This window comes from Oncorhynchus mykiss, chromosome 13, assembly GCF_057628025.1.
Source record: "Oncorhynchus mykiss isolate SJ-2025 chromosome 13, ASM5762802v1, whole genome shotgun sequence".
NCBI lineage: Eukaryota > Metazoa > Chordata > Actinopteri > Salmoniformes > Salmonidae > Oncorhynchus > Oncorhynchus mykiss.
This window is the reverse complement of record NC_143034.1, coordinates 32,066,602-32,081,017: the sequence shown is the minus strand read 5'-3', so window position 1 is coordinate 32,081,017 and position 14,416 is coordinate 32,066,602. Positions and strand designations below refer to the sequence as shown.

The following is a 14,416-nucleotide window of genomic DNA, read 5'->3' as shown; positions in this document are numbered from 1 at the left end:
AGGGTACGTCCCAAATGGCATCCTATCCCCTATATAGGGCACTACTTTTGACACGGGCCCATAGGGCTCTGGTCAAAAGTAGTGCACTATATTGGGAAAAAGGGTGCCATTTCAGAGGTACCCATAGTGTGTATGCACTAGACTAGGGGTGCACGCAAGCCACAAACATGCTCACACACACGCACGCACGCACGCACGCACGCACGCACACCCCTAAAACAGACAAAGACAGTGGCGGTGGACAGCTTGGAAAATAAACCACAATCGTGGGAGCAGGCTGTTTGAGAGTACTGTTTATGTGCTGATGTCAAAGAGAGACGGGCCTACTATACTGTTATACCACCTGTGTCTGGCTGGCTGCCTGAACACACACACGTCCCCATCATCCAAACACACAGACATGCGAGCAAAACACACGTAAGTACACGTTTCTGATATTGACCACCGCGCCCTCACCTGTTTCTGGATGATGTCGCTCTGGCTGGCCGCCGCCAGCGCCTGCTCCCGCTTGGCCTCGGCCGCCAGCCTCTTCTTCTGCTGTTGCTGCTCCCTCAGCTGCTGGATCCTCTGGAGTTGCTCCTGCACGCTGGCCGTCTGGATGGCCACCACATTCTGGATCGAACCTCCAGGCTGGGATCCACCGACCCCGGGTTGCTGGATCTGGATGGGAAGCTGGAGCTTGATCTGCTGGGGGAGAGAGCCTCCGGAGGTCCCCTGTTGGGCCTGGAGCTGAGCCAGGACCTGGACCTGTTGCTGGAGGCCCGGGACAGTGATGAGCTGGTGGGGGGAGCCCTGGAGCTGAAGGGTCTGCTGGGGCCGGCCCGTGGGGGTGCCGGGGGGGTGTTTGAGGGACTTGACCTGGAGGGGGGTGGGGGATTGGATGGGCATGTGGGCCTGGGTCTGGGAGGGGAGTTGGCCCTGGGGGGTGGCGGATGGGGGGGTGCTGGTGGCCAGGGCGGCGCCGGCCTGGATGGGAGCTGCAGCCTGCTGGGCGGGCTGGGCAGGGGTCTTGGTGGTCTGTCCCGGGGCGGTAGGGGCTGAAGGGAGGAGAGAAAGGGGATGGGCAGACCTTTAGAAGACACACAGGCTATGAACCAATGATCTGCGAGTGTATGTGTGGCTGCTGGTAGGCTACATAACATTTGGGTACTGGGTCCTGTTCAGTCGGCACCAAACAGGATAAAACACTTGACATACCACCGTAACATACCACCGTAACCTCCGTTACATACCACCGTAACCTCCGTTACATACCACCGTAACCTCCGTTACATACCACCGTAACCTCCGTTACATACCACCGTAACCTCTCACTGTCAGAAAACATTCTCCCATTTTGTGTCCACAGCCCTGCAGTGGATGATGGAGACTGTGTGTCTGTATCCGTATCAATAATAAACACTATTATTCACTCTTTAGACTACCTGTGGAGGTTGGGGTAGCGGCAGGGGCCATGGGGGTGAAGAGGAAGCGTTGGACATGGCCGTTGGGCATGGCCGCCTGCATGAGCTGCTGACCGGGCCCGGGGATGACCGTGACCCCCTGGGGGATGACCTGCAGCTGGCCCGTGGCCTGGCCTTGGCCCTGGATCATCACCGTCAGGCCCTGGGCCCCGCCGCCTGGCCGCTCTACTGCCTGGCTCTGCTGCTTCTGATGGGGGGGGGGGGGGAGACAGGGAGATGAGGGAGGGGTGATGCTTTTGGAGGTAATGTAGAGGTACAACGGCAGCCTGGTCCCAGAACGGTTTGTCAGGCAATATATAGCAACGACCATAGGAGTTGGCTAGACAAACTGATCTATGATCAAAAAAAAAACAGACCATGTCAAAACTAGCACATATAGATTATACATGAAAATGAGTTATTCCGATCTTTCCCGTTGAATAGGACTAAAATCAAAACATACTCGTTTTGAAAAGTGCAGAATTACGATACACAAGGTGGGCAGAGCAGAAACCTATTGTCCCACTGTTGCCTGACATCAGGTTATTATGGGGTAGCTGATGGTACCTGGGTGAGCTGGGTGAGTTGTGCCAGGGTGAGTTTGACCTGGCCCTGGTGTACCCGCTGCGGCGTCTGGGCCGTGTTGGGCTGGCCCGGGGTTTTGGGGGCGCTGCCCATCCTCTGTCCGGCCACGGTGGTGACGGGGCTGGCACCTGAGATGGCCGTGGACACGGCCTGCCCACGGATGATCTGGGTCACCACCTGCTGGCCTGCCTGACCTGGAGGAGGAAAACACACACACACACGGAAGTGGACACACACACAAGTCCAGACACACAAACAGACCGAAAGGCAGACAGACAAGAGTCAGAACTTGCATGAACACAAGTAAGTGAAAGACACTATTCTAAATGGCCTATCAAGCTGTGTAATGGAGTAGATAAATACAAACAGCCTACCTTGCTGCACCATGAGGGGGGTTCGGAGGATGCTTTTACCCATGGCGCCTGTCTGATGGATGGGGGTGCGGATCACGGTCATCCCCGGACGGATCTGGCCTCCAGCGGTGAGCACCTAGAAACACAGCCAAGATCAGAACCACTGGGACTTCCCCTTATACCACAGGGACGACACTGACTCCAGTGAAGGGTTGCTGTTAATACTGCACGGGGAATTCTTTCAATAACGTGTCAATCACGTGGTCCTGCTAATGACCTGTTTTAGAGGGATGTGTGTGTGTGTGTGTGGGGTGACAAGGGAGCAGGGTGGATGTTGGTAAGGAAGGGGGAATTTGAAGATCTTAGGCGGGGTTATCGTAAAGCCCTTTGTGACAACTGATGAGGGGAATAGGGCTTTATAAATAGATGTGATTGATTGACTGACAGATGGAGAAAGATGGTCTATGGGGTGTTACCTGCTGTGGTGAGCCTGGCATGCCCGGCCTGATGTTTATGGTTGTGGTGCGAGGCTGGAACGAGGCAAAGGTCTGGGCGCCGCCAGCTTGGCATGAGGGAATGATGCCCAGCACCTGCTTCTGAATCATACCTGGGGAGTGGAGAGGACATATTATCACTGTGAACCCACACATACAGGATTGGTTTTTATCTAATACTTGTTAAATATTCAGAATACACTTGTGTGTTATTCTGACTTTTGATGATTAAATGCGTCACACTTAAAAGATAGAAATGAATTTACTCAAAATTCAACATCTCTTTAAAAGCGATAATCCTACTCTAGCTTTTCACTTTTGCCTTTTGGAAATGAAGGAAACTGAAATGTCCCCTCAAGGCTAGACCGGTATCCCTTTGATCAGGTATAGAAACAAACTATCCATTCTGCGCATTTCATGATGTATCAAAACGTCACTCAATAAACGACTTGTGGATTTTGTTCCTTTCAAGTAGCAACCCTCTCTGATCTTGACCACAGTCAAAATGAACCCAGCAAGTAAACAACGTGAAAACAATCTTCAAACGGGGTATGTTGATTTGAATCCATCACGTATGACCCGCTCATAAATTATGTATGGATTTTCCTTGAATTCATACGTTTTTAATTTCCTCCGACAAAGCAAGTGTTTCATAGTCGTTACTTTGGCCGCGCTTCAATATTTTCGAACTCACGTGGACACAGGACGGCAACCGAAAGAAAAATGCGTTTCCTCAAAAGATCTGAAATTGTTGTCTTTTTCCCCCCTTCTCTTCACCATCTCCTCGCTCTGTGTTTTTTGTTGTTGTTGCCTTTTTTTCTGACCACAAAACCGATCAGGTAAAGCTATACATCAATGGCTTCCCCTCTTCAAATAGCAGAGGTTAAACCAGCTACAGTAGAAGACTGGGGAGTTTCAGTTCTGGCACCGACAATCAAACGCCCACTTCATAAGAGTAGCTGTTTGGAGAGTCGGTGAGCTAGCGAGCAAGCGACACAGAAAGAAGGAGGGAGGAAGGGGGAAGGGAGGGAGGGAGGGAGGGAGAGGGTAGAAATCCTTCCATCCTCCATCTCTCTATAGCGGGTTACCTGTCTGACAAACCAGATCTCAAGGTAAACTTGATTTCCTGCTCCGCCTTCCTTAGCACGCTCCAAAACAAACATGCATTGAAACAGTCACGCTGGAAAAATATACTACTGCTCTTTTATTACCAGCTCTCTCTCTCTCCCTTCCTTCCTGGTCGACAGGATGAAACAAGGGTGTCCCTCGGCAGGAGCGCTGTTTGTTTGCGGAGTGATGTAGCCTATCCTCTTGAAACATGGATGTGTCTTGTGTGTGTGTGAGGGCTTCTTAAAGAAAAACTAACAGGTCTGTGAGAGCCGGAATTCTTACTGGTTGGTAGGTGATCAAATACTTATGTCATGCAATAAAATGCAAATTAATTACTTAAAAATCATACAATGTGATTTTCTGGATTTTTGTTTTAGATTCCGTCTCTCACAGTTGAAGTGTACCTATGATAAAAATTACAGACCTCTACATGCTTTGTAAGTAGGAAAACCTGCAAAATCGGCAGTGTATCAAATACTTGTTCTCCCCACTGTATATATATATATTCAAAGAGTGTAGTCATGAGCCTGACCACCCTTTTATATAGATAATTGGAAACACGTTCGGGACAAGGTCATGTTTTTGCATCGTATGAGTTTTAGTATTTGATTTGATTTAACTAGGCAAGTCAGTTAAAAACAAATTCTTATTTACAATGACGGCCTACCGGGGAACAGTGGGTTAACTGCCTTGTTCAGGGGCAGAAGGACAGATTTTTACCTTGTCAGCTCAGGGGATTCGTATTGGCCAGTAATAATGACAAAAAAACTAAGCAGCCTTGTTGAAGTCAGAAAACGTTTCGGATAAGTCTACAAGCATAAGTTCGGCATCTCCCCCGTTTAGCCACTAGAAGACTGCCTCACCTACAATCACTCACACACTAACAAACCAAGTACTAGTCCAAGTCAGTCATCGTGAAGCATTAATACTTACAGATATTCAATGGGAATTTCAATAAATTGCCATTTGGCTGAATAAACAAATGAAGGACGGTGCCTTTAAACAATGTTGTACACTCGTCATCAACCCACTGTTAAAAAGGTGAACTCAAACGGGACACTGGTGCTAAAAATATGAACCATCACCTCATCCGATGAGTCAATATTGACTTCTAAATTAGCTAGCGTGCTACTTCAAAAGACGGTCTGGCTATGTTCTTAGACTACACAGTCTACCGTTCTGTCCCACCTAAAATAACAACGTTCCGTTCGATTGCCATGCCGACAGGGCACAAATAGACATGATGTGCATGTGCCACTCCAGACTGAGACACTGACTAATGGGTTGGCGCGTGGCGGGGCACCACAATGGGGCTGGCATCGAGTGGGCACCGCACCACTAGCCTGGTCAAGAGGACAGACCTTACCACAGTCTTGTGCCACATCAGGTGTGTGAGACAGTGCTTCTGTCAATAGTGGTAAGTTAGGCTAGTGGTCGGAGAAGACGGGGGTTGGTAGAGTAAGTTAGGCTAGTGGTTGGAGAAGATGGCGGGTGGGAGAGAAACATTTTGCTTTCAGTCATCTATCCTTGACATCATGGAGAAAAAGGGAGGAATGAACGATGCATTTGAACAGCATTTAAAACAACACCACTCCCTCTCTTGTTTAATTTAACATGATTTTATCAGGTTGTCCCATTGAAATCAAAATATCCGTTTTTCAAGTGAAACCTCTCTCTCGCCGTGTCTCTGGTGTGGGCACAGGGGAATCACTGTACCTCCTTGAGTGGTTGGCACGTTGACAGTGACAATCTTGCTGTTGGCGGGCAGCGGCAGCTTGGCGGTGAGCACCTTGCCCCCCATGGACGTGCCCGTGATCTGGAAAGTCTGTCCGGCCGTCGTGGCCACCGTGCCCGGCGAGGCTACAGGGAAATATGCAAATGAGGCTCCGCTCGAGAGTCAAACAACAACTGCGGCTAAACAAGCACAGCTACTAACGCTAACGAAAACAGATTTAGTTTGTCAGGGGTTGATTCATACACCAACCACTACTACTTTCTATTTGCAAAGATTCCCTACTAAGTAAAAAATATCACTTGAGTATAAATAAAATTGAGACACATTTGACTGAGATTCAGTGAAAGTAATTCTCTTTACCAATCTACTGGCTTGTGAACAAAGAAAATGACCTATGACCTTTGACATACCTCCACTGGGCTGCCCCTGCTTGACCCAGGAAGCAAACGACTGCTGGAAGTTCTTGTTCTGCTGGAAGGTGACGGGGGTGCCCATCTTGGTAGCCAGTACTACTTTGGTTCCGGGGGTGGCCTGGCCCGACAGGGTCACTACCTTGGGGGTGGAAGCGGGGGTGGCTGGGCTCCCCGTGGTGATGACGGTGGTAGATCCAGTGCCTGTTTTCTGGTCCAGACGCTTCTAGAACAAGAGAAACCGTGAAATAATCCAGAAAACACAACAAAACATCCCTATTATTCACACGGCTAGTGGTCCTACTCACCTTGGCCTGTTCCGCCGCCTGGACTTTCTCCTTCTCAACCCTGTGAAGACAAAAATAAATGTATCATACACAAACCACAGAAAGAACTGGAACTTAACTCTTTTCCCCCCAAATGAATGCAGTTGGCTATACAAAAACTATAGTAAATCAAATGTAGAGAAATTATGATTATTATAAAAAAATAAAAATTCTTAGTCTTAGAGAGTCGAAGTGAGTTCATAACAGAAGATAATGACCGTATGAATTTACAGTTCACTCAAGAGAATAGCATGGAGTAGGCAGTTACTATGCACCCTAGATCTCATGCCCCTGTGCCCTTTGCCCTCTGACCTCTCGGAGAAGGCCCTGATCTCCCAGAGGTCCAGCTCCTCCTCGGCCACCCAGGACTCAATCACCACCGGCCCAGTTTCCTTTTTGGGCTCCGGCTTCTTGGGCCGCAGGTTGCTGGAGCGCAGGCCTTTCCTCTGTGGCGTGTGGGTCTCTGTATGTGTATGTGTGTGGAATGGATGCAAGAGAAAGGGGGACGGTAAGGGTGGTGCAAGAAAGTAGAGGGGGAAGGAGTGAGAGAAGAATACGAGAGAGAGCGAGAGAGAGTCAAGAATGACATAAAATTAAGCAACCTTAATGAGAAAAAAACATCACCACTATCCTCTCATTTACATTCCATGTGTAGTTTTATTCTAGCCGGCTGCTTCTCCCTCACCTTTCGGGGTCTCGGGAGTGCCGAGGGGGCAGATGATCTTGCGGATGCAGTATTCCGAGCGGATGCCGTAGGGCCCCACGTCACGGCGCTTGATAATCTCTGTGGTGGTGATCTCCGTCTCGGAGGTCTCTGTGGCAATGAGTGGGGATAGGGCTGGGTTGGTGTAGGATGAAAGAGGAGGAAGATGCAGAGAACAACTCCCAAGACATGACACAGTAACGACTTAATACGCTGCCATTCAATACAGTACACAGGAATGATATTCCATGGGAAAAGCCTCAGACATTTGAGTAAAAAGTCAAAAGGAGCAGCAGAGGAAATAGGCTTTATAGTGGATATTTTAGGATATATACTCCCCTAGGTATTTATTTGAACAGTAAAACTAAAACCTTTAATTTGGCTCTATACTCCTGCATTTTGGATCAGAGGTAAAATTGTTCATACGAGGTGACAGCACAGAATGTCACCTTTTAATTTGAGGGTATTTTCATACATGCAGTGCCTTGAGATAGTATTCATACCCCTTGACTTATTCCACATTTTGTTGTTACAGCCTGAATTCAAAATGGAATAAATATATATTATCACATCCTTGAGCCAATACCATGTAGAAGCACCTTTGGCAGCGATTACAGCTGTGAGTGTTTCTGGGTAAGTCTCTAAGAGCTTCCACACCTGGATTGTGAAACATTTGCCCATTACTCTTTTCAAATTCTTCATGCTCTGTCAAATTGGTCGTTGTTCATTGCTAGACAACAAATTTCATGTCTTGCAATAGATTCTCAAGTAGATTTAAATCAAAACTGTAACTCGGCCACTCAGGAACATTCCTCTCTAGGTTTCTTCCTAGGTTCCTGTCTTTCTAGGGAGTTTTTCCTGACACAAATATTAATTTTCACGAAGTCTGCTGCCTCAGTTTGTATGATGGCAATTTGCATATACTCCAGAATGTTATGAAGAGTGATCAGATGAATTGCAATTAATTGCACAGTCCCTCTTTGCCATGCAAATGACCTGAATCCCCTAAAAAAACATTTCCACTGCATTTCAGCCCGGCCACAAAAGGACCAGCTGACAACATGTCAGTGATTCTCTCGTTAACACAGGTGTGAGTGTTGACGAGGACAAGGCTGGATATCACTCTGTCATGCTGATTGAGTTCGAATAACAGACTGGAAGCTTCAAAAGGAGGGGTGCTTGGAATCATTGTTCTTCCTCTGTCAACCATGGTTACCTGCAAGGAAACACGTGCAGTCATCATTGCTTTGCACAAAAAGGGCTTCACAGGAAAGGATATGGCTGCCAGCAAGATTGCACCTAAATCAACCATTTATCGGATCATCAAGAACTTCAAGGAGAGCGCTTCAATTGTTGTAAAGAAGGCTTCAGGGTGCCCAAGAAAGTCCGGCAAGCGCCAAGACCATCTCCTAAAGTTGATTCAGCTGCGGGGTCGGGGCACCACCAGTACAGAGCTTGCTCAGGAATGGCAGCAGGCAGGTGTGAGTGCATCTGCATGCACAGTGAGGCAAAGACTTTTGGAGGATGGCCTGGTTCTCAAGAAGGGCAGCAAAGAAGCCACTCCTCTCCAGGAAAAACATCAGAGACAGACTGATATTCTGCAAAAGGTACAGGGATTGGACTGCTGAGGACTGGGGTAAAGTAATTTTCTCTGATGAATCCCCTGTCCGATTGTTTGGGGCATCCGGAAAAAAGCTTGTCCGGGGAAAGACAAGGTGAGCGCTACCATCAGTCATGTGCCATGCCAACAGTAAAGCATCCTGAGACCATTCATGTGTGGGGTTGCTTCTCAGCCAAGGGAGTGGGCTCACTCACAATTTTGCCTAAGAACACAGCCATGAATAAAGAATGGTACCAACATATCCTCCGAGAGCAACTTCTCTCAACCATCCAGGAACAGTTTGGTGACGAACAATGCCTTTTCCAGCATGATGGAGCACCTTGCCATAAGGCAAAAGTGATAACTAGGTGGCTCGGGGAACAAAACATTGATATTTTGGGTCCATGGCCAGGAAACTCCCCAGACCTTAATCCCATTGAGAACTTGTGGTCAATCCTCAAGAGGCAGGTGGACAAACAAAAATCCACAAATTCTTACTAACTCCAAGCATTGATTATGCAAGAATGGGCTGCCATCAGTCAGGATGTGGCCCAGAAATTAACTGACAGCATGCCAGGGCAGATTGCAGAGGTCTTGAAAAAGAAGGGTCAACACTGCAAATATTGACTCTCTGCATCAACTTCCTGTAATTGTCAATAAAAGCCTTTCCTCCTTATGAAATGCTTGTAATTATACTTCAGTATTCCATAGTAACATCTGACAATCTAAAGACACTGAGGCAGCAGACTTTGTGAAAATTAATATTTGTGTCATTCTGTTTGGCCACGACTGTACGATCTGCATTTCTTGCTGTTTGGGGTTTTATGTTGGGTTTCTGTATAGCACTTTGTGACATTGGCTGATGTAAAAAGGGCTTTATAATTACATTTGATTGATTGATTTATTCACAGTCTTCTTGGTAAGCCAACTCACGCGTAGATTTGGCCTTGTGTTTTAGGTTATTGACCTGCTGAAAGGTGAATTCATCGCCCAGTGTCTGGTGGAAAGCAGACTGAACCAGATTTTGCCTGTGCTTACCTCCATTCCATACATTTTTTATCCTGAAAAACTCCCCAATACTTAACGATTATAAGCATACCCATAACATGATGCAGCTACCACTACGCTTGAAAATATGGAGCGGTACTCAGTAATGTTAACACTTTGTATTCAGGACAAAAATGTCCTTGCTTTGCCTCATTTTTTGCAGTGTTTCTTCAGTGCCTAGTTACCAAACAGGATTTACATTTAAAAAATAAACCTTTATTTAACTTGGCAAGTCATTTAAGAACAAATTATTTCTTACAATGATGGCCTACAGGGAAACGTTGGGTTAATTGCCTTGTTCAGGGGCAGAACGACAGATTTCTACCTTGTCAGCTTGGGAATTTGATCCAGCAACCTTTCGGTTACTGGCCCAATGCTCTAAACCCTAGGCTACCTGCCGCCCCGCTACCTGCATGGTTTGGAATATTTTTTTATTCTGTACAGGCTTCCTTCTTTCCACTCTGTCATTTAGGTTAGTATTTTGAAGTAACTACAATGGTGTTGATCCATCCTCAGTTTTCAAATATCACAGCCATTAAACTCTGTTACTGTTTTAAAGTCCCTATTGGCCTCATGGTGAAATCCCTAAGCAGTTTCCTTCCTCTCTGGGAACTGAGTTACTCCTGTACACCTGTGTCTTTGTAGTGACTGGGTGTATTGATACATCATCCAAAGTAGAATTAATAACTTCACCATGCTCAAAGGGATATTTAATGTATTTTTTATTTTATTTTTTAAAACCCATCTACCAATGGGCACCGAAGACGTGGATGTCGATTAAGGCAGCCCCCAGGCACCGCTCTGATTCGAAGGGGTTGTGTTAAATGCGGAAGACCCATTTCAGTTGAAGGCATTCAGTTATACCAACTGACTAGGTATCTCCCTTTCTAGGTATCTATGAAAACATCCCTGGTCTTTGTGGTTGAATCTGTGCTTGAAATTCAATGCTTGACTGAGGGACCTTACAGATAATTAATTGTATGGGGCAGAGTTGCGGTCATCTTTCAGAAATCAAGTTAAACCCTATTATTGCACAGAGAGTCCATGCAACTTACGTGACTTGTTAACCCCCTAGAGTCGATTGACGCGCCGGTGCGTTAATCTAAATTATATAACAAAATAATCCCCATCAAAATCTGTCAGTTTAACCCTCCTGTCGTGCTTGTTCCATGTTAATTAATTCTGTGTTCCCAGTCCAAAATGACTGCCCCATTATAGCGGATTATAAATCCATAATAATAGATATATTATCACCTAATGTTGTGTTAGATCTTTTTATCAACTTAAGTTCTTGTGAACAAGACACGTTTTGAACTTCTATTTGCTATTTATGGCCTGTAGGCCTCATTGACCTGAGCTCATACAACTCGTTTTTGAGTTAAAAAAAAGCATGATGTATGGATTATTTTGACTATAACAAATACTCATATGAAACATGTTGTGCTGTTTATCACAGACTACTTTGTGTCAAAGTTTAACAAGGACTCTCTCCTCCTCACCAGTGTCATGATCAAAGATATGATCAAGAGCCCCACATACAGTATATCATTTGGTCATTGTGCTGCCACAGAATTGTGAATTGTGAGCAAGGCCTCAAAAAAGCTTTATATACCAGAGCTGCAAGAAAAGTTCTATATTATTGAAACAATGTTGCGATTGGTTGTGAGAATGCTGACAGGTGTGGTTCCCGTGGGGGAAAGGTTCTATTGGGGAAAGGTTCCCGTGGGGGTTGCCATGGAAGCCAAGAAGGGGAGTGAGGTGTGTGTGTGTGCTCAAACACACATACATGTGGGGGTCTGGGAGAGGAAGTGTGTCCATCTGATGAATGGGCATGTGCCTGAACTCAATTTTATACACTAATTGTAGTCTCACCCATTCATGTCTAATGACCTGTCATTTTTGACCGGGAACACCACAGGTGTACAAAAGTTAAATGTAACACCCAGAATGTAATGAAAATCATCTAAATGTGTTTTGTGTGTTCAGATGCCCTGTGTGGACAAAGTCATGGAACCTTATGACAATCAGATTTAAATGAACTACATTTTTCAGAGAGAAAACTTGTAAATCGGTCCAATTCGACCGGAACTCAGCAGGAAGGCAAAGCTAGAGATATCTGTTTAATTGAACTGGATGCGTCTCAATCCAGCACATTGTCGCACTTCCACATTGGAGGTGAAAGGTGGCAGAACTAGAGCGCTGTTTGTCAGACCATGAGACATCCAGAAAATCATTATTCTCACGTAAACGTCTGTAGAGTCCGAACGGTGTGGCCAACAAACTATTACGGCCACTCTATGGAAAAGGGAGATACCGTTTTGCTATACGACCCCTACAAGTGTCAGGAGACTAGTCTGAAATCGGTACTGTAGATGTAATTTGTTTGGTAGCAACCGAACCGTTTGAGCTACAAATTAATGGGCAGCACATTTTTACTCCTGAACTTATTTAGGCTTGCAATATCAAAGGGGATAAATACTTATTCACTCAAGAAATTTCAACAATATTTTTGTTCAATTTGTAAAAATGTTGAAAAACATAATTTCACTTTGACATCATGGGGAATTGTGTTGCCAGCAACAAAAAAAACCTAAATTTAATCATTTTAAAAATGCAGGCTGTAACACAACAAAATGTGGAAAAGGTCAAGGGGTGTGAACACTTTCTGAAGGCACTGTATCAGTTTCACGGTTTAGAAATTAAAGCCCTTTATGTATCTAATCCCCCCCCCCCCCCCCCCCCCCAAAAAGGTGTCATAACTATTTGGACAAATGCACTCATATGTGTCGTAAAAAGTTTGGTAATTGGTCCCATATTCTTAGCACGCAATGACTACATCAAGCTTGTGCACTTGCCCTATAATGTACACTAACGTTCAAAAGTTTGGGGTCACTTAGAAATGTCCTTGTTTTTTGGGGGAAAAAGCACATTTTTTGTCCATTAAAATAACATAAAATTGATCAGAAATGCAGTGTAGACATTGCTAATGTTGTAAATGATTATTGTAGCCAGAAACGACAGATTTATTATGTAATATCTACATAGGCGTACAGAGGCCTATTATCAGCAACCATCACTCCTGTGTTCCAATGGCACGTTGTGTTAGCTAATCCAAGTTGATCATTTTAAAAAGGCTAATTGATCATTAGAAAACCCTTTTGCAATTATGTTAGCAGAGCTGAAAACTGTTGTTCTGAATAAAGAAGCTGGAGCATCAGCATTTGTGGGTTCGATTACAGGCTCAAAATGGCCAGAAACAAAGAATTTTCTTCTGAAACTTGTCAGTCTATTCTTGTTCTGAGAAATGAAGGCTATTCCATACAACAAATTCCCAAGAAACTGAAGATCTCGTACAGCGCTGTGTACTCCTCCCTTCACAGAACAGCGCAAACTGGCTCTAACCAGAATAGAAAGAGGAGTGAGAGGCCCCGGTGCACAACTGAGCAAGAGGACAAGTACATTAGAGTGTCTAGTTTGAGAAACAGACTCCTCACATGTCCTCAACTGGCAGCTCCATTAAATAGTACCCGCAAAACACCGATCTCAACGTCAACGTCGGTAATCAAAACCACAAATGCTGATGCTCCAGATACTCACCTAGTCTAAAGGCCAGTTTTATTGCTTCTTTAATCAGAACAACAGTTTTCAGCTGTGCTAACATAATTGCAAAAGGGTTTTCTAATAATCAATTAGCCTTTTAAAATGATAAACTTGGATTAGCTAACTCAACGGTGCCATTGGAACACAGGAGTGATGGTTGCTGATAATGGGCCTCTGTACGCCTATGTAGATATTCCATTAAAAATCTACCGTTTCCAGCTACAATAGTAATTTACAACATTAACAATGTCTACACTTATATTTCTGATCAATTTGATGTTATTTTAAATGGACCAAAAAAAGTTATTTTCTTTAAAAAACAAGGACATTTCTAAGTGACACCAAACTTTTGAACGGTAGTGCATATGGGTGGGTGGGTGTTGAGATACATGCAGAGAAAGGATGGTCTACCTGTGCGCGTGGTGCCTACAGCGGCGGAGGGCTTGACGGCCATGTCGTCCCACCTCAGACAGGCCCACAGTAGCCTCAGCATCAGACTGACCCCTGCCAGGGACTTCACTGTCTGGAGACGGTACCTGCAGAGAGAGACAAACAGGTTACCACACACATATACGCACGCGCAAAGACAACTGGGGTCACCAACACACACAGCCTGTGTCTGCTACCGTAAAGGTACATGGAAAAGAGCACACACACACACACAGTTCATAAAATTCATAAGTCAACCCTGGCAGCCAGGTGAAATGCCCGGGTTAGTTCCTTGTTGCCGAGGTTGGCTATGAACCTGCCTCTTTGGTAATGCTTCCAAAGCTTCCTCAATTGGCCATTTAAAAAGATTGAACAAATGTTAAAATTTTTTAAACAAAAAAAAAAACATATTGGGACAGTAAAGGAGTGCATCCCAAAAGGCACTCTAATCCCTATAGAGTGCACTACTATACCATAGTATGCCATAGGGCCCTGGTCAAAAGTAGTGCACTATATAGGGAACAGGGTGCCATTTGGGATGCACACGGGGAAAGACATTCCTCCTTGTCCAGTGTGACTGAC

At 45.4% G+C, this 14,416-nt stretch overlaps 1 protein-coding gene across 8 annotated transcripts in view; it reads right to left on the bottom strand.

The window, feature by feature from the left end:
- The window catches only part of LOC110485993 (nucleosome-remodeling factor subunit BPTF), a 56,414-nt gene that overhangs the window by 9,256 nt on the left and 32,742 nt on the right, over positions 1-14,416 (bottom strand). For 2 of the 8 annotated variants that reach the window (XR_002468019.3, XM_021557263.3), the window contains exons 14-24: positions 13,817-13,941; positions 7,141-7,293; positions 6,768-6,918; positions 6,438-6,477; positions 6,130-6,355; positions 5,701-5,844; positions 2,857-2,987; positions 2,402-2,516; positions 2,010-2,221; positions 1,425-1,650; positions 457-1,037 (exon numbers count right to left, since the gene is read on the bottom strand). Coding sequence is in view for 4 of the 8 variants with exons in the window: in XM_021557263.3 (XP_021412938.3) it covers positions 457-1,037; positions 1,425-1,650; positions 2,010-2,221; positions 2,402-2,516; positions 2,857-2,987; positions 5,701-5,844; positions 6,130-6,355; positions 6,438-6,477; positions 6,768-6,918; positions 7,141-7,293; positions 13,817-13,941 (2,104 nt within the window). In the remaining 4 variants the exon portion in view is untranslated. The remainder of the gene's footprint in view (positions 1-456; positions 1,038-1,424; positions 1,651-2,009; positions 2,222-2,401; positions 2,517-2,856; positions 2,988-5,700; positions 5,845-6,129; positions 6,356-6,437; positions 6,478-6,767; positions 6,919-7,140; positions 7,294-13,816; positions 13,942-14,416) is intronic. The other 6 variants (XR_016485821.1, XM_021557265.3, XR_016485822.1 and 3 more) reach the window with 3 other exon arrangements.